The 22,389-nt window shown below is 51.9% G+C and overlaps 10 protein-coding genes across 10 annotated transcripts, besides 6 other annotated features; 6 read left to right on the plus strand and 4 right to left on the minus strand.

The window, feature by feature from the left end:
* Positions 1 to 143: 143 nt before the first annotated feature.
* On the plus strand, positions 144 to 648 carry ACLA_039410 (LEA domain protein; the record flags this gene model as incomplete). Its single annotated transcript, XM_001271151.1, has 2 exons — positions 144 to 342; positions 431 to 648. The coding sequence occupies 2 exons, from the start codon at positions 144 to 146 to the stop codon at positions 646 to 648; spliced, it is 417 nt and encodes a 138-aa protein (XP_001271152.1).
* A 270-nt stretch (positions 649 to 918) lies between these two features.
* On the minus strand, positions 919 to 1,866 carry ACLA_039420 (putative FHA domain protein SNIP1; the record flags this gene model as incomplete). The annotated part of the gene is made up of 1 exon (XM_001271152.1): positions 919 to 1,866. The coding sequence occupies one exon, from the start codon at positions 1,864 to 1,866 to the stop codon at positions 919 to 921; it is 948 nt and encodes a 315-aa protein (XP_001271153.1).
* A 260-nt stretch (positions 1,867 to 2,126) lies between these two features.
* On the plus strand, positions 2,127 to 3,035 carry ACLA_039430 (J domain-containing protein; the record flags this gene model as incomplete). Its single annotated transcript, XM_001271153.1, has 1 exon — positions 2,127 to 3,035. One exon carries the CDS (start codon positions 2,127 to 2,129, stop codon positions 3,033 to 3,035), a length of 909 nt encoding a protein of 302 aa, XP_001271154.1.
* A 1,241-nt stretch (positions 3,036 to 4,276) lies between these two features.
* On the plus strand, positions 4,277 to 5,038 carry ACLA_039440 (sugar O-acetyltransferase; the record flags this gene model as incomplete). The annotated part of the gene is made up of 2 exons (XM_001271154.1): positions 4,277 to 4,614; positions 4,678 to 5,038. The coding sequence occupies 2 exons, from the start codon at positions 4,277 to 4,279 to the stop codon at positions 5,036 to 5,038; spliced, it is 699 nt and encodes a 232-aa protein (XP_001271155.1).
* Positions 5,039 to 5,277: 239 nt separating this feature from the next.
* Positions 5,278 to 5,306: a microsatellite.
* Positions 5,278 to 5,315: a microsatellite.
* Positions 5,316 to 5,634: 319 nt separating this feature from the next.
* On the minus strand, positions 5,635 to 7,157 carry ACLA_039450 (alpha/beta hydrolase; the record flags this gene model as incomplete). The annotated part of the gene is made up of 2 exons (XM_001271155.1): positions 5,635 to 6,604; positions 6,661 to 7,157. 2 exons carry the CDS (start codon positions 7,155 to 7,157, stop codon positions 5,635 to 5,637), a joined length of 1,467 nt encoding a protein of 488 aa, XP_001271156.1.
* Positions 7,158 to 7,793: 636 nt separating this feature from the next.
* On the minus strand, positions 7,794 to 10,340 carry ACLA_039460 (uncharacterized protein; the record flags this gene model as incomplete). Its single annotated transcript, XM_001271156.1, has 1 exon — positions 7,794 to 10,340. One exon carries the CDS (start codon positions 10,338 to 10,340, stop codon positions 7,794 to 7,796), a length of 2,547 nt encoding a protein of 848 aa, XP_001271157.1.
* Positions 10,341 to 10,922: 582 nt separating this feature from the next.
* Positions 10,923 to 12,005, plus strand: ACLA_039470 (uncharacterized protein; the record flags this gene model as incomplete). The annotated part of the gene is made up of 1 exon (XM_001271157.1): positions 10,923 to 12,005. The coding sequence occupies one exon, from the start codon at positions 10,923 to 10,925 to the stop codon at positions 12,003 to 12,005; it is 1,083 nt and encodes a 360-aa protein (XP_001271158.1).
* A 605-nt stretch (positions 12,006 to 12,610) lies between these two features.
* atg11 (autophagy protein ATG11) lies at positions 12,611 to 16,471 on the minus strand (the record flags this gene model as incomplete). Its single annotated transcript, XM_001271158.1, has 2 exons — positions 12,611 to 16,354; positions 16,424 to 16,471. The coding sequence occupies 2 exons, from the start codon at positions 16,469 to 16,471 to the stop codon at positions 12,611 to 12,613; spliced, it is 3,792 nt and encodes a 1,263-aa protein (XP_001271159.1).
* Positions 16,472 to 17,024: 553 nt separating this feature from the next.
* On the plus strand, positions 17,025 to 17,913 carry ACLA_039490 (centromere protein H; the record flags this gene model as incomplete). The annotated part of the gene is made up of 3 exons (XM_001271159.1): positions 17,025 to 17,202; positions 17,276 to 17,447; positions 17,544 to 17,913. 3 exons carry the CDS (start codon positions 17,025 to 17,027, stop codon positions 17,911 to 17,913), a joined length of 720 nt encoding a protein of 239 aa, XP_001271160.1.
* A 1,187-nt stretch (positions 17,914 to 19,100) lies between these two features.
* Positions 19,101 to 19,144: a microsatellite.
* Positions 19,145 to 20,301: 1,157 nt separating this feature from the next.
* Positions 20,302 to 20,325: a microsatellite.
* Positions 20,326 to 20,992: 667 nt separating this feature from the next.
* Positions 20,993 to 21,015: a microsatellite.
* A 116-nt stretch (positions 21,016 to 21,131) lies between these two features.
* Positions 21,132 to 21,163: a microsatellite.
* A 566-nt stretch (positions 21,164 to 21,729) lies between these two features.
* nhp6 (high-mobility group nucleosome-binding protein) lies at positions 21,730 to 22,225 on the plus strand (the record flags this gene model as incomplete). Its single annotated transcript, XM_001271160.1, has 4 exons — positions 21,730 to 21,790; positions 21,846 to 21,941; positions 22,003 to 22,124; positions 22,190 to 22,225. 4 exons carry the CDS (start codon positions 21,730 to 21,732, stop codon positions 22,223 to 22,225), a joined length of 315 nt encoding a protein of 104 aa, XP_001271161.1.
* Positions 22,226 to 22,389: the final 164 nt, after the last annotated feature.

Raw genomic sequence — 22,389 nt, forward strand, 5'->3', positions numbered from 1 at the left:
GCTTGGATCCAAGGAGATAGATCTCTAGAATCAATCAATTTTCTGAACTACTCGAACAACCTCTGCTGTACTACTTCGTGCTATCATCTTCCCAACGTTTTCAAAAAAAGAAAGCCTCAACAAACAATCCCATCACCATCACCATGTCTGCTCTTGCACGCTTCGCTCCCCTTACTGCCCGGGCTGCTGCCGTCCGCACCGTCCCCGCTGTCACCGTCGGCGCTCGCTTCCTCTCGTCGACACCCAAGTGTGAGAAGGGGCCTGTGGAGACCACCAAGGATACACTGAAGAAGGCGGATCGGATTGTGTCCGACTATGCCGTCAAGGGAATCAACAAGGGTGGTACGTGTGTTTTTTTTTTTTTTTTTTTCTTCTCTCGTCCCCTTCTTAAAAGGGTAGTTAGATGGAGACAGATGCTGATGACTCGCAGAGGAAGCCACGAACAAGCTCAAAGAGACCGTAGGCAGCTCGACTGCCGAGGCTGAGGGTAAGGCGAAGGGAACGGTGGAGGAGCTGAAGGGTGACGCCGCGGAGGTTGCCGGCAAGAGCAAGGGCAAGGCGGAGGAGGCTCTGGGCTCGGCCAAGGGAACAGCCAAGGAGGTATATGGGGAGGCCAAGGGCAAGGCCAAGGAGATGGGTAACATGTGAGGTGCCCAAAAGGATTCAACAACCGATCTGAAATAGAAGGTCCGGGGCCCGGATCGATGATGGACGTCCGCGCAACGCATGGGACGGGTTTCCTTATGCTTTTCCTAGTCAGGATTTGTCTAACGGCGTGTTCCATCAATTGTATAATAATCACACTTGCTATGATTCAATGTTTTCCTCTTTTGAGACTTGATTCCGGATATCCGTAGTGTGGCATTGTTTTTTCTTCATTTTGAGTAATAGTACATTCGCGCCATCGTGGACGTTCGATCAATCCGGCTGCGGGAGCATGAGCACGTATTCCCTCGAGCTTGATCCGAACTTGAGGACATCCTTGTCTCTCAATTCGACGTAGCGTCCAGCGGGAACCGGATCCCCGTTCACGAGGGAACCGTTGGCGCTCTCCAGGTCAATGAGATACGGCTTCACGCGCCCAACGCGATCACCAAATTCATTCCGCTTGTCGACGAATCGGAATTGGATGACCGCGTGCTGCTTGGAGCAGCTGGGATGATCCAATGGAAAGTCCACAACCAGACGCTCCCTTCCGATGAGCCAGCAGCTGCGTTCCCCGAGCTCCACCACCTCCAATAGATCTTGTCCCTTAAACACATAGAGCCGCCAGGGCTCCTTGGCCGGAGGCTTGCGCGCCTCGGGAGGTTCGTGGTACTTGAGCACGACTGTCCCTCCGTTGACATTCACAGTGTTCGTCTCAGCAGCCAAGCGGCCCGTGTTTTCATAGTTGGGTTTCTCCTTCTCCGGCGGCGGAGCCGACCCCTCCCCTCCCTGGGCGATTTCGGATGCGTAGGCGTCGTTTTGAGATGGGAGAGGGCCTTTCGAGCGCGCGACGGCACCTGGTCGTGGGCTGCGTGAGTGTCGAGCCGGAGAACGAGACCGGGATCGGCTTCGATGTTTCCGCGAAGATTTCTCTCGATCGGCATAGTCTCGATCACGATGTCGTCGGTGTCGGCGCTCCTCCGATGGATGTCTCCGTCGCCTTCGGTCATCAGATCCATCTTCTCGTCGGCGGCTCTCACGTCCGGTTGGACTGCGCGAGGACCGTCGTCTTGAGCTGTCTCTGCGAGAGCTCTTGCGTTCGCCTCGGTGTCCTTCGTCACGCACGCGTCGTCTTCGATCGCCGTCTCTATCTGAGTGTCCAGGGTCAGAAGGCGACCGGCGCCGTCGTTCCTTGCGGTAGCTGTCTTGTGAGCCGGCCATGGTCAGTCGTGCTGCCGGAGCTGAATGGTCATTTGACCAAACATTGGAGAAGGTATCGGCGAGAATGACGGAGGGAACCATGGGCCGGGCACGTGATCTGATGAGGTCGGAGGCGAGGGAAGAGCAGGTTGGGGAACCATCTTGGATCAGACAATGCCCATGGCAGTGACTAACTAGTATCAAATTGAGATTATTGTATTACATCTTTATTTATTTCTACGGGAGAACATGGTGTGTTCTCTCCTTTGAAACATGCGGCCATGCCCAAGAAATCCAATCTCCTATGCTATGGTGGTCTCCCATCACTGATTCCATCCGCCTCCCCGCCACCCGTCTCTCGTCGACCATGGTGCAGGCTGTATGCAACAGCTCACGATGCCCATGACAGGAACTTCTCGTGGCCGAGCTCATCATCTTTTACCCCCTATGATATCTTCAGACAGGACCGAGGAGCTCCGTATTCGAAGAGCCGTTTCTACGACCTGGTAAAGGCCTACCACCCCGATCGACCGTGCAATGGGCACCCGCTGTGCAGGAATCTCACGCCCGAGGTGCGCCTCCAGCGGTATCATCTAGTGGTCGCGGCGCACGAGATCCTCTCCGACCCGGCCAAGCGCGCAGCGTACGATCAGTTCGGCACCGGATGGAATCTTCACCCGTCGCGTGGTCCCCACGCACATCCCTCCTGGGCTGCGACTGGACCGGGCCCTCACGGCTCCATCTTCAACAATGCCACATGGGAAGATTGGGAGAGGTGGCACAAACGGCATCAGGGGAAGCAGCAGCAGATTGTAGACCACCGGACCTTTGTTACCTTTATCTTCCTTCTTGTGCTTTTCGGAAGCGCCGTCCAGGCCTCGTGGATTGGGCAGCTGAGCACGGGATACGAGGACAGACTCCGGGAGGTCAACGAGGAATCGGTGCGGCTCCTTGCGGGGCGAAGAGAGGCTACCGCGAAGCAGATGGGGTCTCAGAAGGCTTCTGTCGAGCATTTCTTGATCCGCAGAGATCCGTCCGGCTTTGGCTTGAAAGGGGAGGAGCAGCCCGTGTACCAGGAGGTGCTTCAGTCTCGCAACCAGCAGTCCAGTCCGCTTTTGCAGATCGAGGGCCCGGCTAAATCGAGCAGCCCTTCTGTCGATGCTGCGGTGAGACCTGTCAATGACTCTTGATACATACTTTGCTCTCATCTGATCTTCGTATCCGTTCTTCACCTACGTTGGGATCTAAAAAGCTGGTTGGTGTTTCTCAATTGACAGAATTTTTTGCGTACATACAAGCAAGATTTGTATTTAATGAACTATTCCACTCTCATTGAAGGCTATGCCCTCTGCTGCTTTTGGGGGTAGGCCATGAAGCCAAGCAACTGGCACTGAGGTAACAGCACTCTATAGCATAACCCCCCAGCAGCCAACCTTGCTAAAATGGCTCATCTATCGACAAGGTACGGACTATGGTTGGGATTGAATTGTCTCGATCATCGTAGCAATATGAGTGTTTCGCATGGCCGTAGGGGGAGATCTTCGTGTAGGGTGGAAGAGCTTCATAGATAATCCACTTCCTCTATTTCATTAGGAGAGCACCGTCTCAGCTTGTTGAGATTTTGTCTAATCGATTATCACTGAGTGTGATGACGATTGCCAACATGAGAGCCATGGTCAAAAAGTTTATGGATTGTGGTGTTGATGGGCACCGCACCGCCTGGATGGAAGAGAGCTCACCATCTTAACCCAAGCACGCATTTTAAAACTTGATAAACGCTTCACATACACTGGCTGAATGTACTCATGCTTACACCAATCCGCCATCTAATACTGAGATACTGAATGGTGTCAACTCAAGCCACTCACTCTACATCACTCTTCTCGGAATGCTCCCAACACATGATGGGTCCTCCTAGTCAAAGTAACGACTACTCAAGGCCATGCATGCCGAGAGCAATGAGGGGAATCCAGAAACTATGCTGGTCGACGCGCCATGAGCCCGATCCCTTTAAATGTCCTTCATTCTATCCGGTTCAATCCAAGGATGAGTGGGATACGAAGTACTTTCGTTTAGGTAGTTGATAGAATTACCCAAAAAGGTAAATCAACCAGCACACTTCCCCCACCTGGCTCTTGGACATCTCGAAGTTCATTATTCTTTACTCTGTATTACTACAAAAGCACGCACCGGGAAATCATCGGGTATACCCTCAGACCCATTCCCAATACTCTACGGAGTAGCGCCGGATCTATTTATGGTCTTGTTGAACCAGCGATCTTGATCTCTTGGACTAATAATAATAATAGATAATAAGAGAAACGCAACGACCGACATTCAATCCTAACTCTATCCAGCCTATCATTATATGTAACTCCAAGCTCATCTCAACTCACTTCTCTCCGCCAAACTATACAGCGACACCATCACAATGGCAGCAACCGAGAAGCGCCCCGAGATCATCGAGCTCGCACGGGGACTCAAAGATGTCCCCATGTGCGAGGAATACGAGCTCATGATCTCCGGTATGATGTACAACCCGCTTGTGCCCAAGCTGCTCGAGGCGCGGCATCGGTGCCGCGGGCTGACTGCCGACTACAACGATCTCGACACCAAGACCGTGTCCTCCGACGAGATCTCCGAGAAGCGACTCGAGCTGCTGCGTCGCTTGGTCGGCAAGGTGGGCGACGGAACCTTCATCGAGCCCCCGTTCCGGCCTGATTACGGCTGCAACATCATCATCGGCAAGGATTGTTTCATGAACTGGGGGTGTGTATCCCGTAACCCTGGTATCCCTCGCTTTTGGAACAAACGTGACTGACAAGAAACAAGCGTCACCGTCCTGGATACCAGCCTCGTTGTCATCGGCGACCGGGTCCAGATTGGAACCAACGTCAGCATCATCACCGCCGGCCATGACACGAGTATCCTGTCGCGACGGAAGTTTGTGGAATTCGGTCATCCCATCTTCATTGAGGATGACTGCTGGATTGGTGCGAATGTGGTGATTCTGCCGGGCGTTAGGATCGGGCAGGGCTCGACCATCGGCGCTGGGTCCATTGTCACCAAGGATATCCCGCCATTTTCTGTGGCGATGGGGAGTCCCTGTCGGGTTAAGAGGACGATTCCTTCTGCAGAGGAGGAGGAGAAGGATGAGACGAATCCGTACCGGAATCTGGTGCGTCAGTTTTGATAGAGTGTAGGTTCAAGGCTAGTGGTAGCGTCTCGAAATGCTTTGACAAATGGCACCTCCCTTTAGAAATGTAGATTGACACTCAAGAGACATAGATATATATTGTAATCCTCAGTCCACACTGTGATGATACGGGTCTCGGAAATATCCATGTAGCCATCATCACTCTGAGATCGCATTCAGAAGTTCAAACGCTTTGTTCTTCAAGCAAAAAGAGTTTATATCAGATCAGTCCTCTGCACCACCACCACCACCACCACTACCACCACGACTACCAACTTCAGCTCTTATATCCCCGATGCAACTTGATCCACCGCATTCGTGCAAAATAACAGCCAAGAGGTTCGTTCCCTTGCCTACAGCCAGATAACTGCTGTTCAAAGCGAGGAGACAAGAACGGTGAATCTTCGATGGACACTGATTAGCTTGAATATAAGCAGCTAACAATGGGCCACCATAGTAAATGCAACAAACAAATCACTACAAACGATATATTGTCCAAACAACCAGCAACACGAGAAGAGCGTCCAAATATACAGGGTATAAGGCAAGGATATAAACAAAACGCCATCCACTCATCCCCATCCAACACTGGACTACAGCTTCGCTTTTTCAGACCACTGCCGCTGCAGCTCCTCCTCGCCTCTCAACCGCCACTCCGCAGTCCTGCGCAGCAGTCGATCGACCTCCTCATCACTCAACGTACTCGCTCTCTCCAGCGGGATCTCCCGCGTCGAGCGTAGCTTGAACCCGATATATGTCAGATTACCCGTCGCCTTTACACGGCCCGCCACCGCATCGCGACAGAAATCAGCCATGCCCTTGAAAGACCGCTGTGATGCAGGTGTTCCGTCCATGACCATCCCGAAACAGTGCGGCATGCCCTCGAACTGCTCCACGACGACCGGCACGCCGACCTGGTGCATCTTGCGCGCCAGCAGCAGACCCTCGTCTGTCAGGCCCTCTTCGCCGATAGACATAAACACAGGCGGGGAGTCTTTCCAGATCTCCTTGCGGGACGCGAGCGGCGAGACAAGCGGGTGCAGGATGGCAGTCGCGTTGGCGAAGAAATCGCCGCGGGGCGGGCTGCACGGCCAGATATCGTCCTCGGGGATGGGAAGCGGGACGAAAGTCGTTTCTGGGGTCTGGATGGGCGGGTCGAGGAAGTCGTAGCGCGCGTTCTCGAAGACGGATGGCATGGACCGCGTGAGGTCACACCAGGGAGAGGTCGTCGTGGCGCCTGCGGGAAGTTCGATACGTACGTCCTGGCCGTGGAAGCGGACGGTTGGGGAGATACGGCGCAGAGTCAGAAGAGTCTGCAGTAGGGCCAGTGAGAGATTGCCTCCGGCGGAATCACCGGCCAGGATGATCTTGTTGGCTGGGACGGGTTCGTGGAGGGACCCCGGGGGTGGGGCGAGGAGAGATAGGTACGCAACTAGGGCGTCGACGAGCGCAGCAGGGAATGGGTGCTGAGGTGCCAGGCGGTATCGCACAGAGAGTACTGGGGCTCCTGTATGCTTGGACAGCTGCGAGACAGTCACCCTGTGTGTGCAGGGGTCCATGAGACTGTGATGACAATCAGGATACGCCTGTGACCTTGAGAGCCTCGGTGGCCGACTTACAAGTATGCGCCACCATGGAAATACAGAACAGCCATATCAGATTGCGTCTCCTGGCGCAACAACCTGTACTTCTCCTCTTCTGAGACATCAGGCTGCGGCGCCTTCTTATCGACGCCACGGCGATATGCAGTCCACACGGCCTCAACAGGGCCAACACCGGGGATGTCGTATGTTTCATCCCCATCCTTCAGGTCCTCAATCGCCTTAATCACCGCATCCTGGACGTCATCCTCAGGCTGGGGCAGGGTGACCTTGGATACCCACATAGGACCTTTAATGCCCGGATCGCGCATGCTGCTTTTTTGCTGCTTGCCCACGGGAACCTTGAGGTTGATAAAAGAGCGAATGATGGCGACCGTCAATTCCGTGCGCAGATCCTGTTTCCCAGAGACAGGAGACATCTGGACGCCATGCAGTAGAACCGTCTTCAGAATCAGCGGGAGCCTTACCAGCATCGCCTTCAGTAGAGCGACGGGGTTGCCATCGAGGACACTCATGGTGGCGAATCTGCAAACTCCCTGGCAGTGCGATATTGATAGAGGGCACAAGCGAACGCGACGAACAACACCGACAAATGAATGAGAGGAACTTATCTACAAGACAAGCAGACGAAATCAAAAGCAATCAACGAGCGATTGACAGAAGAGAGATAGTTCATTAGGGACAATGATGGTCCCCTTTTTTATGCACCAGGACACGGTCCATCTTAAGCGTGCCTGCGGGGCCGCCAGAATACCTCGGTCCATAAAGAATTCGTCTACAGTGGACCTGGCATTTGGTAAATTCTGTGCTATGATTTCATTCGATCGAAGCCAAGTCGTGTCTTTTTGTATGAAGTTGTTCGATTGACTATGAAGGCTTGTTCTATACTGAGCAAGGGGTATTGGGGCAACATGAGGTGATTGATATCTTGCCCTCGGCAACGCTCCTCCAAAAGCCTAACTACACTGTAGGACGACTGTTAAAGAAGATGGTATCTTTAAATTATTCCCAGTACATCAACAGCCTCATAAAAAAAATCAAAGAAGACGAACGCCATGCACCAGCCGCTGTGCCAGAGTAAAAATTGACACCTGGGGAAATTGCAACTGGGAAAGGGAAACGGCAAATCCCAACGCCATTACATGCATTGCTTATAATAATTCGTCATCATCCATCGAGTCATCGTCCCAAGTCCCTCGAGGCACTTCCTCCTCAACCACCTTTGACAGAGGGACCGTTTCGGGCGTGTAAACAGCTTCGGGCGTGTACTTGGGCTCCTTTGCCGGCCATTGTCTCGCAAAGAAGCCTGGGGTAGATGTTGCAATCACAGGCGGCTGTGCCATGCGGGTGCCGTAAATGCGAACTTCGCCAGACAAGTTGAGAGTCCGAGGCGGTTCATCTACATAACCATCCCACATGCCTAGGAGCTGCGCAAGAAGTCGGAGGAACGCAATGCCAACGGTTGCCACTGGGGCCAGGACAGCAGAGAGATGGGACCATCGCCATAGCATTGTCGGTATCACAAAGGGGTACCGTGGTGCATCGCGACGCAGGCAGTTGCCCTCACAGACGGGAGCCACAGTCGGATGGCAGTAGTAGTCACACATCTTCGATTCGGTGATGAACCAAAGAAGGGACAGTAGGAGAAACCAACCGAGGCGTGTGGGATGGATGCGTCGAGAAACTGGGTTGCGTCTCCATAAAAGAGGCAGAGGAATGGAGACATAGATGCGGCCGTCAGCTGCCGCACCGCAAGAATCACATTTCTTGCCTGTGCGGACGCGCTTCGACTTCGGCTGAGCCTGAGGGGGCTTGGGACGCAAAAATTCTTTGGAAATCTTCTGAGTCATCTGATCTTCCACGCTTTTGATCTCCTTCTGCACGTTTTCCTGGTCCTGTTCTAGCGATCGCAGCTGCTTGTTGACCTTGGAGTCACCCGAGTCCTTCTCGCCTTGGCCGCGTTCTAGTTTCTGAATCACTGACTTCTCATATGCAGCATCGTCATCTGTGCCAGCCTTTGGTTCAACGGACTCCTCCTTCAGCATTTCCTGCAGGCTTTCGAGCGTGTCGTCGCCCACATCTAGTGATCCTTTGTCCGCCTTGTGTTCCTGCATGACTGCTTCAAGGGCGCTTTTTGGGAGATCGGGTTTGACGAGAGGCACTTTCGGCTTTTCTCTTTCCGTGCTCTTCTCCTGTTCCTCCCTCTCCCTCTCATTTTTCTCCTTCTCTTCTCTTTCTATTCGTTCTTTCTCTTGTTCCTCCAGTCTCGCTTTCTCTCGATCTCTTTGCCGCCCTTGCGCCCTTTGTAGTTCCCTTTCCTGTTCCTGTTGTCGCAACCTTTCTCTCGCACGTTCTCTCTCTCGGGCCGCTTTGTTCTGCTCGGATACGGTATTCGATTCTCCGTATATTTGGGCCATTGAGAACTCGACATCCTGCGCGGCTGCGAATGGCATATCATTCTTTGTTGAGTCCTCTGGTCGCTCAACCACTCTATCAGAAACGCGCTCAGTCATTGGGGTATCTATCCAGGCGCCTGTGACCACAGGGGTTTTGTCATATATCCGGTGTTGACCACCTTTTGGTGCTTCAGGAGTTCTTAGCTCCGCTTGGTCCCGGCGTTGTTCTGGACTGGCTCGCCTTGCAAGCTTCTGTAGTAGGCCATGGGAGTCTCGCTTCGAAGGAGTCGGCATGTTAAAAGAGGAGTTTTTGTAGACCGTAATCGGCGTGTTGGCAATGTGTTCTGGATCCCCCTGGATCCCTTTATAGTCCCTTTGTGCCGGCAGCTTGTTTTCAGCATCAGATAGCGGCGCCCTGTTGTCTCTGGTCGCTCTTGCTGGTTCTTTGGCTCGCGCGGGGCTCGTGTGGAAGTCGAAATCATAGGTGGTAGTTGACCGTTGCGGTGAGATGGGGTTCTCGACTTCTGACTCGGGCTCATTAAATGGGGCCGATCTTTGAAGCCAATTGCTAATGTGTTTCGCTTTGCTGCCCCAGCCAGAAGGGACATTGAGCTTAGGCTTGAATACCTCGTCGCTAGATATGGGGTCGTCCATATTTTCGTGCCGCTGGAGTTTCTCTGCCGTGCTCGTCTTGACGCGTGGTGATAGCACGGGGGAACGACTAGTTTTGGCTCGTCTCAAGCGCTCCTCATCCTGCACATGGTCGGACAATCTGCGGCGTGGAGACTCGTCTGTTGCCTGGTCGAAAACACCATAATCTCGCGCGGGATATGCTGGCGAGAACTTGTTCCAATTCTTGTGAATATGATACTCGTCATCTGTATCCCGACCGATTAAGCTATCAGCTTCATCGATGCGCCGATACGACTCTGCAAGCTCATTCGGCGGGTTCGACTCGGGAGAGAGTGGATCAAATCTTTGTCGCCGTCTGTGAGGACTTGGAGTCCCTGTCGTATATGGAGTGGATGTCGCAATATCCTCATCATCTGCCATGGTTGTGTAGCCCGATACTGTGTTGAACGCTCCAGTCAAAGTATTTGTCCGAGTGAAAGTCCTCCGAGTTTGAGCACCATATTTCGACGTCGGACTCGGAATATAGGACACGCCAGAATCTCTCACTGAGTGGGAATCGTTACGAGCTTGACGGAATGGTGACCCTTGTGGTTGTTGTTGTTGCTGCTGGTAGTTGTAGTTGCGACGCGACGGCGACAGTCGGCCGGTGTTGCGCTCGGGGGTGGGCATGACGACGAACAGGGGAGACCCTCGAGTGAATGTCTAGAGGTCCCTTCATTCAATACCTCGGGGACAATGACGCGTGTAAATTCAAGAATGCAATGGAGAATAACTGCAAATAATGCGCAAGTCAACAACAAGAATCACTTCACGCTTTCCACTCCCCGAGTTTCGTCTCGCCGGCTCAAAAAGGCTTAGCGCTGCGGAGAAGGAATGACAGCGTCATTTCAATCCGATGAGGAGGGAATGAAGATATACACAGTTGCACACAACTGCAATGCTCGCTCCATAGCTAGCCTACTGCTGAGAACTGCTGGCTTTCTCGATCAGAATCTTGGTCCCCTGTTCTAGCCTACATGGTGCGACTTCCATCTTCCCAATCACCCCTCTAGAGCTCATCCTGACTGACATGTGACCGACTCAGACCTTTTGATCATCACGGTGATCGTGTGCCATGCGCACAGCTTCCTGATATTCGAGAGTACATAGGAAGAAGAATCTGCGTCTCGAGACATAATCAGCGATCCACGCCCTATAAGTCGCCCATCCCACGCGCATCTTTACCTCTCTTCATCAACACAACACAACAAAATGACCAAGTCTGCAAGACGAGCGGCCAAGGGCAAAGCATCAGTGACGCCCTCTGCCTCATCTTCCGGTTCCTCAACCCCCAGCTCGGGAGCAGGTCCTCTCCCACCATTCTCGAAAGCACCGAGCACCCTCCAACCTCTCCTCGAGCTCCTCTCCCCAGAAGAAGTCTACCTGATCCACGTAGACACAACTCCACCAGACCTCAAGCGTCAAACCTTCATCGTACCGGTCTTGATCAATGTCGTGATTATCGCGATCCTCGCGCTGCGCGTCTATATGGTCCGCCACACATACCCCGCCATGCTCGCAACCGTAGTTGGATTCACCAGCTCCATGGACGTTGACACCTCCAGAATGCCCTGGGATGAGATGGCGAGCATCATCCTCCGCCGCACAGGCACTCTAGCCATCGACTACTTTCTCTTCACCACTTTCCTACCCTGGCCGATCCGCTTCATCCGCGGACCCGCCAAATGGCGCCGCACAGTCGGCTTCCACGACCGCGAGGTCATCGTCCGCCGCAGCCAGCCCGCCCTTACCCAGACGCTTGAACGCAACCGCTGGATCCGCGACAACGACGAAGCACGCGACAAGATCGTCGCAGCCGTCACGCCAGACCGGATCCAGAAGACGGGATACCTCCTCGTCGACGCGGACTGGGACCTGGACTACGCCGCCATGATCCGGGCGCACGAGATGCTCGACCGCACGCGCAAGGGCGACGACGTAGCCCTGACCGAGTTCCGGACCGCAGTGCTAGTCAACACCGACGCGGACGGGTGGCTGATCTGGCGCGTCGAGGACGAGGATAAGGATACCGCGGCGGGCCAGACGCGGTCCGCGCAGCGTGACCAGATCCTCGCGTTCAAGGACAAGCTGACCGCCATGGGCAAGGAGGACCTCTTCTTCCGGTGGGTCGAGCTGATTCAGTACGAGAGTACGCAACCTGGTGGCTTCACGCCGGAGAGACAGCGGTCCGCCATGGTGCAGGCTAAGGAGCTGTTCGAGAAGGAAAACGTCGATTTTGCGCGCTTCTGGCAGGAGGTTGGGGGTATGGAGGGATTTGTGGACCAACTAGATTGATCCGCAGTAGCCAATCTTTCTAGCGCGTTTTTTTTTCCCTCTCTGCAGCATTATCGGGCATATTTACATATAATGGAGTTTCCACAGTCGGGATTTGGGCATGGATGGTTCGGAGCATATAGATCAATCATTTGCGGGTTCAATTCTCTCTCCTCTATTCCCATTGCAACAACACATAGTCAAAATCAAATAAAAGTAGGCAGTCATAGGAAAGTGGATGGGTATCACTCAAAACGTGGCATGCTTCAAATCGTGACGTGACAGATCTCAGTGCGACTCCGTAAACCATTAGAATAGCAAAGTTGGTCTCTCTCATTTACTCCCACTTTCCAGTCGATAGTCGACGTACCAGAGCTTCTCCCAGGGCCGATATCTGTTAACCGAACGCCGATTCGACGGGGACCGCGACGGCGAGGACGCCTCGCTCTCTTCTAGAGGCCGCGAGATTGAAGACCGCAGGCTCGAAGACGGCTGTCGTCCGCCGGCTGGAGCTCCGCGCGTTCGTTCCGCACCCTATGACGGTTCCGTCAGCCCCTGTGCGGAGAGTCACACAATGCTGAAGAAAAGAAAAAGAATGAAAAAGTTCGGGATCCGTGAGTGATGTCTCACGGCCCCTGGAGCTGGTCACGGCGAACCTCTTCGGGTGTAGAAGCGGCCTCCCGTGCTTGCTGAGAGCCCGGGGTGCCAGATTCGGGTGGTCGAGTGAGTTCGGTTGTCGACTCGTTGGCGCGTTGGGGAGTTCCCAAGGGCCCTTTCTTGGAGCTGGAGCTATTGCGCCGGCTGTCCAAGCTTCTCGTCAAGGTTTTGGCCACATTCCCTCCGTTTGTCGAACGTTTTAATCGGATGCTACCCCGCGCATCTACGTGCGCCGGCGCAACTGTGCTCTTCCCAAGGCCTGGGGTTGCTGGAGCGCCGGGTTTCTCCTCAGCTGCGTCCAAGAGATACCAGCGAAGACCATCGGACAGTTCGAAAGGATTTTCATCATCGAACGAGGTGGCATCGCTCGTGCCACCAAGGGATTGGCGATCGGGATTAGCTCCATTCAGGGATTTGGAGAGATCCACCACACGTTCCTCGATCTTTGTGATACGAGCCAGCAGCCAGTCGCGTGTCTGCAGTTTGTGTGCATCCTGCTCGCGCAAAAAGTAGTGTGGAGCTCCGACGTTGAAAGCTGCCCAGGACCGAATGGCCTGGTTGCGGGTTGGGAGAAACAAGGCAAGGTCACCTTCTTTGAAGGTTCGATAGGCGATCTTTTCGTGGGCCTCGCTCTGAGTGCGGTGATACTTGTCTCGATATCCTCTTGCTTCCTTCTGCCATTTCCGAGCAAGAAGCTCAATATCTTTGACGCGCTTAACTACCGTGTCCCCGAAGACCTCTACATCAAACTGGTATAGAGACTCCAGGAATGCCATATACCGGTCCGTCTCCTCTTCGGCACTGTCAGCTTCCATCCAGTCGAGAAGGCTGGGGTCGGGCTTGACAGAAACCACTGCAGATTGGCTGAGAGTGTCTCCAATACCCGATGCGGCGTTGACCTTCGAAGCCCTCTGAACCACGATCTCGCCATCCTGCCGGATCACGGTGAAGCCCAATTGCTCAAGCATATGCTCCATCTTCTCAACCTGCCCAAAGAGCTGCCGCGACAGCTCCTTGGATCTCGCGCCCCGAATCTCAATACGAGCCGTCGCATGTTGCTCCGCTTCCGAAATGGCATCGACCTTGTCCTTCCATGCAGATACTTCGTGTTCAGATTGCCGAGCCTGGGCCTCAACCTCATTCAATCGTTGAGATAATCTGGCCAGCTTTTGCTCTTCCTCAACAACACGTTCCCGCAGGGCATCCGCACCTGCGTCGCCAGTTGTATGCTGTGACTGCAAGGTGCTGAGTTGTGTTCGCTCTTCTTGTAGCTCGGACTGTACTGCAGACAACTTCTCCTTTTCTTGGGCCAAGTCTTCCCGCATGCGAGACAGTTCTGACGTGCGCTCATTTAAGATCTTCTTGGTCTGGTCAAGCTCGCTCTCTATCTGATTGACACGCTCCTCGAGGGTCCTATTCTCCGCTACAGCTTCCGCCATGTTCTCTTCGGCATTCTTGGCATGGATCGACAGCCCTTCGGAAAGCACCTCAATAGCTTTGATGATGCTGGGAATTTCTGCAGGCACCGCGCCTCCCGGAGACAGGCTCATGAAAGCGGCTTGCAAAGACAGAAGGTTCTCCTGCTCTTTTGCCCGACTCTCTGATTGCTGCTTCTCAAGCTCGTTGATGCGCAGCTGGAAATCCTCCTCCGCCTTCTTTTGTCTCTGCACCTCCTCGAACAAGCTGTTGGCTCGGTGCATCTCTTCTTCGGCATGAGCGTGAATGTTTTGAAGCTCGTTCTCTAATTGATTGATTCGTTCATCGGCGTCCTGCTTTTCATGGTCGCGGCTGCCGGTCATTCTATCGAGTTCCTCCTCAAGCTCCTCTGTGCGAAGTCGATACTTCTTCAATTCACCCTCAAGATACCGCCGTTCCTCGTCGAATTCGCGTTGGCGAGCTTCGAGGTTTCCAATGAGGTCTTTTTTGGTGGATTGCGCCTCCTGTATCTTGTCCGTGTTAGACAGCCTCTCGGCATGCGCGTCCTTTTGGAGTCTTTGGACGGTTTCCCGTTCCGCAGCCAACTCCGCCTCAAGGGTGACGATGCGTTGAGCTTGGGCCCTTTCCTCAGAAGATTGATTTGCAGACATCCGCCGGGAAGACACTGAAGAGCGCCTAGAGAGCGGATCGGGATGTGGTGAAGCTGGCGAGCTTGGAAATTCTAAACTGAAATTTCCGCTGACTGGGCGGCTCATCTGGCTCTGCCGATGCAAGAGGTCTTCGAGTTTTCGGATCCGACTTTCAGACCCCTTCAACTTCTCCTCAATCTTAGACTTCTCGTCTCTCAGACTCCGAAGCATATCGTCACTGCGGAGAAGTAGAGAGCTCCTGCTCAGGTCAAATATGCTGCCTTGTTTGAAAGCCTTTGCTCTGCGACGTTGGTGACGAGTTGGTGCATCGAGCTCCTTATACTGTTGAGTAAGCTCATCGGCCAAGCCAGCCAAGTTAGGTCGAGCTTTGAGCTCGTTTATATAGGATTCAATGTCTTTCCGAGTGACCTCGGGCCACTGATAATCCATGCCCTGAAGATTTATCTCGACGCCTGGCGTGGTGGCATCCGTGATAGAGATGAAATCCCCCATGCTCTTCAACCATCTCTTCCTTCGACGTTGCTCCTCGTCCCGAAAAACAGCCATCTCTTCTGCTAGAGTTAGGGAGTCGGCTTTCATCTTCTCATTAAATTCGCGGCGTCGAACAGATTCCACCAAGACGGAGCCGTAGACCATAGGCATGTGGTAGACGGAGAAAACAATATCAAATGCATCGCTCTGCACATTGAGGTTGATGATTTGAGATTGGACATCGGCCAGGCGCAATTCAATCGCAGAGATGGTTCGCATATGCTCGAGCGCTTCTTTCATTGCACCATTATATCGCCGGATAGCTTCTTCAAGTCCCGCATGGATCTCAGCGCTTATATCCAATATAGATGGTAATAGGTCTTGAGTATGCGTAAGTGCAAGCCTAGAAATATTTGCTAGTGTTTTTTGATTGTTTGGTAGGGCCAGCACGTGCTCGTAGTCGGAACTTATTTTCTTAGCAATGGTGATCACTTCTTGTAATCCGTCGATGACCGCCGGACTTGAGGGGATGGCATTTTCGATCAGCTGTTGAGTATCTGCGGCAATCCCACCGACGGCTTCCGAAACATCCTCAATCTGACGGGCAAAGCGCGACGACTCGGTCGACGCCCCAGCTCCAGCCTTGTGCACCTCCTCTATATCCACGAAATCCCGCAATGTCCCCGATGATCGATCTTTGTGCTTGGTTGGCGTTGATGGGCGGCCAAGGAAGGGAAAATCCGTGAGTACCGGGATGCTTTCCAAGGTTGAGAGCGCGCGCTGCCATCCATCCAAGGCGGCTTTTTGTTCTTTCAAGAGATCATTTGCCCATGCCTGGGCTTCCTGAAGCCGATGCTCCAAATTACCCACATGTGTCTTGAGATTCTCGAGAGCTACGCCAGCTGCGCGGTTGATGATATCCGTTCGCTCATTGTGTTCATGGATTTTCTTGTCCATTTCCTCACATTGCTCCGATAGGGTCAGAGCCCATGACCTTCTGGCCATATAGAGATTCCGCCATGATTGTAAATCGTTCTGATTCGCAAGGGTATCGGGAGGATTGTCTGGGGTGAAGGATTCGGGAGAAGGAAGCTCCACGAGCTCGACGTTATCCGGTTCGCTAACATATCGACGGTCGTAGACGAAGATTTCATCCTGTTGGGAGAACGATTAGAGATATAAGCATGAAGGTGCAAGACATCAACCATGGCTATCTTATCGTACCTCAGTAGCAAGCGTCTGTATCCTGACATTCTTCCCACGAGCAGTCATCAAGATCTGCCTTTGTGCAGGTATGGAGGTATTACGAGCAATCCATGATCGAAGTGCATCTGGTCTGGATCAAAATATCAACGGGATCAGTATGTTGTCGCAAATGGGGGCCCAAAGATAGCTTGGGCTACAAGGACGCAATCAGCGCTCTAGACAGTGGACGACAGAGTACATACGAGGCAAACGACACCGGGTCAGCGAGGAGATGCTCACCCGTGTGAGCTATATAAATATTCAAAGACATCCCCTCCTCACCGACTGAGCCAAGATGCCCAGGGAGTGCAAGATGTAAAGGAATGTAGAAGGAGGGTGGGGAGGTGATAAAGGTGAGAGTCATTTAAACGCAAGCCTTCTAGGCCCCAGAGAAGCTCCAGCCCAGGCTATGTTTAGAGTGTGTCACACCCCCGGAACCAGCCAGCGACAACAACCGGGATTCTCCACCGCTTCCCCCCGACCGTTGGTAAAAGAGAAAAAAAAAAAAAAATAAAGGCGAGCTAGCTTGGCTAAAGATATCACAAGATGCTATTCCCGACCTGCCACGAGGTCCGGCTTGATGGCATCTGCAAAGATCCAACCCCTGCCTCACCTGAGTCCTGGTGAGGTTTCCTTGCTGGAGCTTGCGGCTGATGACCCTCGCGATGTGATCTCGTTGTCCAAGAAGGAGGCATTAATTCTGCGCCTCTATGATCAAATCCAGGAACAAGAGCTGGAAACAGCACTCCTCAAAGAGGGTAAGCTTCACATATTTACTTTGGGGATATCTAAAAGCGCTTTCTTTAAAGATCTATCATGCTAATTTTTCAGATTTGGAATCATCCTCTGGCGACAATCCAGATGAGCAACTTGCAGTGGCAGAACGTGAGCTGCTTGAGGCAAGGGCCACTTATACGGTCAAGAAAAAAGCAGTCGGTACTGTTCTGATGACCGACCCTACATTAAAAGCGGTTCATCTGAGAGCCACATCGCCTGCTGAAAGGTTGTTTCTCTTCCTCTCTTTCTAACGCGATTTGTTTCCCTCTCAAGTCCACGCGTATCTTTGGAAGGTAATCGACTCGATGCTGATCGTTTGCAGGGCTCTTTTACCCCTGATCAATCGCCGTGATGTGCTTTCCTTGGCGTATGAGAATCTGACTACTGCGGACAATGCTACATTGAGAGAGTTATCCAATGTAGAGGTACAGAATCTGCAGCTCAATCAGAGGAACCAAGAACTTGTCGGTCAGCTTCTGGACATGACGAAGGACGATATGTCGTGGAGGGAAGATCTTCAGGACGAGGACCTTCGGGCGCAACTGGAAGAGCTGGAATCTGAACGAAGAAAGAGCAGAGCCAGATGGGAGACGATGAAGAGCATCGCAAGTGCTATTGTTGTGGGGAGCGGAGTGAATTGGGCCGAAGATGATTCACTTACAGCACTTGTGCTGGACGAACATGACGACTAATGTGGTTATATTTGGAGATTTCTGTCTCTTTGAATCCTATCAGGCTATCACTACCCGACCTTCGATGATTTTGAATATCGCCAACTTCTGGGGGTTCAGACTGGGATAGACCACACTGGACTACGCAGCGCTTATGACACAATGATACTCCCGCTTAATCTTTGAAAGAAAACTCCACAAAATATCTTTTGTAGATCTATCTACAGAGTAGGATACAATGATTACAAAGGCAAGGAGAGACTCAAATGTCTCCACACTCATAGAGCACAGTGCCGCAGTGTGAGAGCTCTCAAGAAGCTGCTTCGGACGCGCGCCCACTCTTCAGTGACCCACGTGACATCATGGTCCGTCCTCGACAAGAATCCTTCGTCAATCACCACAACTACGGAATATTTGCCTCATGCTACGGGCCCGGAGATGCCTGGTCCGAGTGATTTGCAGTGAAACTAAAGATAAGAACCTTCGGCATTGCAGTAAACAACTCAGCAGGTATATTCATTAAAACCAGCGTCTTATTTTGATCCAACTCTCTGATGCCTCTGACCGGGCTGTCTGGTGCACAGGCACAATACACCATACAAGATGCTGTACAAGCTGTACAGACTCCGGAGCACGGAGTAACGACCGCACTGCTGATGAAGGAAATAATCAGCCCAGAGGGAACCGGGCAGTGTTTCCACCTGAACCAAATAAAACTGACACACTCTATGACGACTCGCCTCATTAGCCTGAGAGACGATAGTTCGTATCATTGTCTGCTGACAGTCAACTTACAGGTATGTTTCTACTTGGTTTCCATTATTATTACAGGTCCCCTTTCTTCGTGGTACAGTCATGTATGTATGAGCTCCGTTCCTAGGTAGGATACCCAACCGAGGTAGATACCGACGGAGTACCTCCAGCTGTTAGTTATTTCTTGGAGCTTCGAGTAGTGTATTGAAAAATCAGCAGGCGGTGGTGGTATTTGGCTCATGGCTTGCATTCCAACCCATGTGCACACTACTCTGAGTACACTGACTGCCCGCGCTCTCTATTTATCCACTCTGTATTGGCTTCCATCTACCATTTCAAGGTCTTCTTATGCTGCGAGGCACTATCAATCTTTGAGATGAGATCTAGATAAACTAGAATGGTTGCGATTATACGGAGTAGAGACGGAACGTTATTGACTTTTGGTTGAAATAATGATTATTAATTACTATTATTATTTTTATTATTAGGTATTATCATTTGGTCCATCTTCATAGTACACAAGAACGCCCTTTGTATCGACAGTGGATGTGATCCTTGATAGTACTGAGGCGCTACCTCCCATAGTAGCTGACTCGTCCACCGGTCCAGACTCTAGTACTTTGGCAGCATCTGTTCGACGGGCTGGGGCATTTCCATTCTCAATCAAGGACAAGGCTCAATCACAAGATTCTTCGAGGTTGTTGCAGCGCCGGCGGCCTGAGTACCTTTTGCAATACTTGCTTGCGCCATTCGTACGTAAAACCGGGTAAATCAAGGTATTTATGGTCGCTAGCAAGGGCGGCGGTTTGATCGTTGATCAATCAATATTGTGCTAAAATTGGACTGAAGTGAAATAATTCCACACATGCAAACGACGGTCCTGGCCGTTGTCGAACAACCCTTTGGAAGACTCAAGGGCACAACAGACGGAGCCTCGATGAAGCGAGCTCATCCCTAACTACTTGACGGATCTGAGACTGGACAGTGAACGGTACTTCACGACAGCCTGCAAGCAGTGATAGGAGCTCAGAGGAGAAGCTGATACAAAGAAAAGAATGATAATATGGGGGAAAGCATGAGAGAGAGTCGGAGCATATCATTCCTCTCCAGGGCAATTGATAGGTAAAACTACTACTGTCCTTAGTCCTTATCCTACTCTCTCTTCCATTCTGGAAACATTATTAAACAATCAAAAGTAACATAGTTAGATGAATACCATTGGACTCTCTTAAAGGAGAAATGCAGAACAGCAGAGCAATAATGAGCACTAGTCGGGTTACGCCAAGGCACCCGGCCCTGGGTGTGTACATAAAAGCAAGAGGCAGTGGGAATTACTGAAGAACCCACAGTGCTTATTCCTAGTCATACTCCGTAGATACTTCAAGTCTCAATGGTATCATGACAAAGAAACCTAGTTTGCTTCAAGGGTGAGACGTATCCTCTTTTGACTTTTAAGATCAGTGGATGAGTAGACTCGATGAGTCGGTCAATATGTAAACGAAGAATGCAGGACCTGCTGAATCAGTATTGCGGTAGTATCAAGCCCCGTAGAGACTGTAGCACATACATTCTCTTGTGTAATAGTAACAGTACTACAGAGAACGTCCATATTATTCTCACTACCTACTGGGGGGAGGGGGGGGGGTTTGAGGTTATGTACTCCGTATGCGTACTCCGTATGGTAGGTAGGTAGGTAGGTGCCCGGTTTACTCACTGTGCTCTGAAGGGAGAACCTACCTAGAGGACGAATATGGTACCATGCTCTCTCCGGTGATGGAAAAGGTACTGCTAGTATTGTGGTACCAGCTAGTAGGGAGACAGAGAGAGTGGATGTGGTGAGTCGTACTATGACCGTATGGTATCTCCCATACCCATCCATGATGGTGGAGCTGCATCAAAGCAATGGGCTCTCTACAGAATACTATCTGGGACTGCTGTCTGTTTGATGAGAGCAACCTATATCATTGGGTCAGACAAGATAGTAGCATTTAGCAGGCGGGTATACTCTGTATATTGGAGCAAAAGGGGTGTGTAATCACATTTTGATCCATGTGCTCTGCATGAAATGACTGGGCAATCCAAGGCCGCTGCTAATAGTCGCAGGGAAAGCGTCGAAGCGAACCAAAGAAGCAGTGTATGAGACAGGTATGGTACCATACCAGTCATTCCCCAGTAGGCCGTCGAGCCAGTAGTAGGTGGTAAGATTCGTATTATTCCTATTCCATTCCCTTACCTGTGCTGCCCCCCTCCCTCCCAGTCAAACCAACCCACGCCAGACTGAGTGAGGTACGTATGGAGTAGGTAGTATCTAGTGTATTAGGTTATATTGTTGTTATTATTATTGAAAGGTGGTGGTGGTGGTGGTGGTGGCCCGCAGTCCCCGTCCGTCTCCCTCGCGCCCTCCTCTCCCTCTCTCTCTCCTACTACTACTACTCTCCCTCCTCTCTCTCTCTCTCTCTATTCCCTCACTCCCTCACTCTCTACTACCTCTCACCATACAAATCCTCTCCCCATACAAAAAAGTACTACATATCCGAATCGGTGAGTTCCCTTATAAACATTCTCATATTAAGACACTTTCTCAACCACACAACCCAATTATTATTTCTCATCGCATCTGCTTGTCTTCATCTTGAATGTCTTTTTGCAAGCGTCATTTGCTCGATTTTTCCTTCATGGCTGCGAGATCTCCCTGTCGCGCATCTGCGACCGCAATCATATAGTTCCCAAGGCGAAAGACAGCACCAAACTGATATTCTTCCTCTCCAGGCCAAAATTGTCGATTCTAATTTTTGAATCCTCTAATTCTTCTCCGAGTCAAATCTCAGGTGAGTTTTTCGATGCGCGATTTTTCCTTCTCGTGTCATTGCCGGACTTGCGACCGCGAGCGCTGTTTGTGGGCGCGCGCACCACCCAGCTTCTGCGCGCACTCGAGCAATCTCCCCTCAACCCCCATCCTCTGGCTTTGGTCTCGTCTCTTTGATCCCCCCTTGGATACTTGTCGACTTCTTCAGTCTTTCCTGTTCGAAATTCCTCTTTCAATTGACAGCTCTCTAACACCTCTCCTCTACAGTCCCCTTCACAATGCCTAAGGAAAAGACCTCCACCCGCACCAAGACCAAGCGTGTCGAGAGAAAGAAGAAGGGTATGTTTTGTGTGTCCTGCTGGGCGCACCGTCGCTTGACTAACAGCCGTCGCAGACCCCAATGCCCCCAAGCGTGGTCTTTCCGCCTACATGTTCTTCGCCAACGACAACCGTGACAAGGTTCGCGAGGAGAACCCCGGTATCTCTTTCGGTAAGTTCTCATCTTTCAACATTTGCAGGCTTTCTTCAGTGGATGCTCATGTTCGCTACAGGCCAGGTCGGCAAGATGCTGGGAGAGAGATGGAAGGCCCTGAGCGACAGCGAGCGCCGGCCCTACGAGGAGAAGGCCGCCACCGATAAGAAGCGTTACGAGGATGAGAAGGCGAGCTACAACGTGAGTTATCCTATTACCATCTGACTTCGAAATGGATTCACTCTCTGACAACAATCTTGAAACAGGCTGCGCAGGAAGAAGACGAAGAGGAATCCTCTTAAATTGTCTCCTTTCGTTCATAGGTCTTGAGTGTCTGGACCGAATGGCGTTGTTGAGTCGTGTTTCACTGCTTGTCTAACTTGTATTCGTCGGTTTTCTCTCTATACTCCTTTCTTTTTTTTTCTCTCTCTTTGTTTTGTCTCCAACGGCTTCTGGGATGGGATGA

This window comes from Aspergillus clavatus, genomic scaffold, assembly GCF_000002715.2.
Source record: "Aspergillus clavatus NRRL 1 1099423829802 genomic scaffold, whole genome shotgun sequence".
NCBI lineage: Eukaryota > Fungi > Ascomycota > Eurotiomycetes > Eurotiales > Aspergillaceae > Aspergillus > Aspergillus clavatus.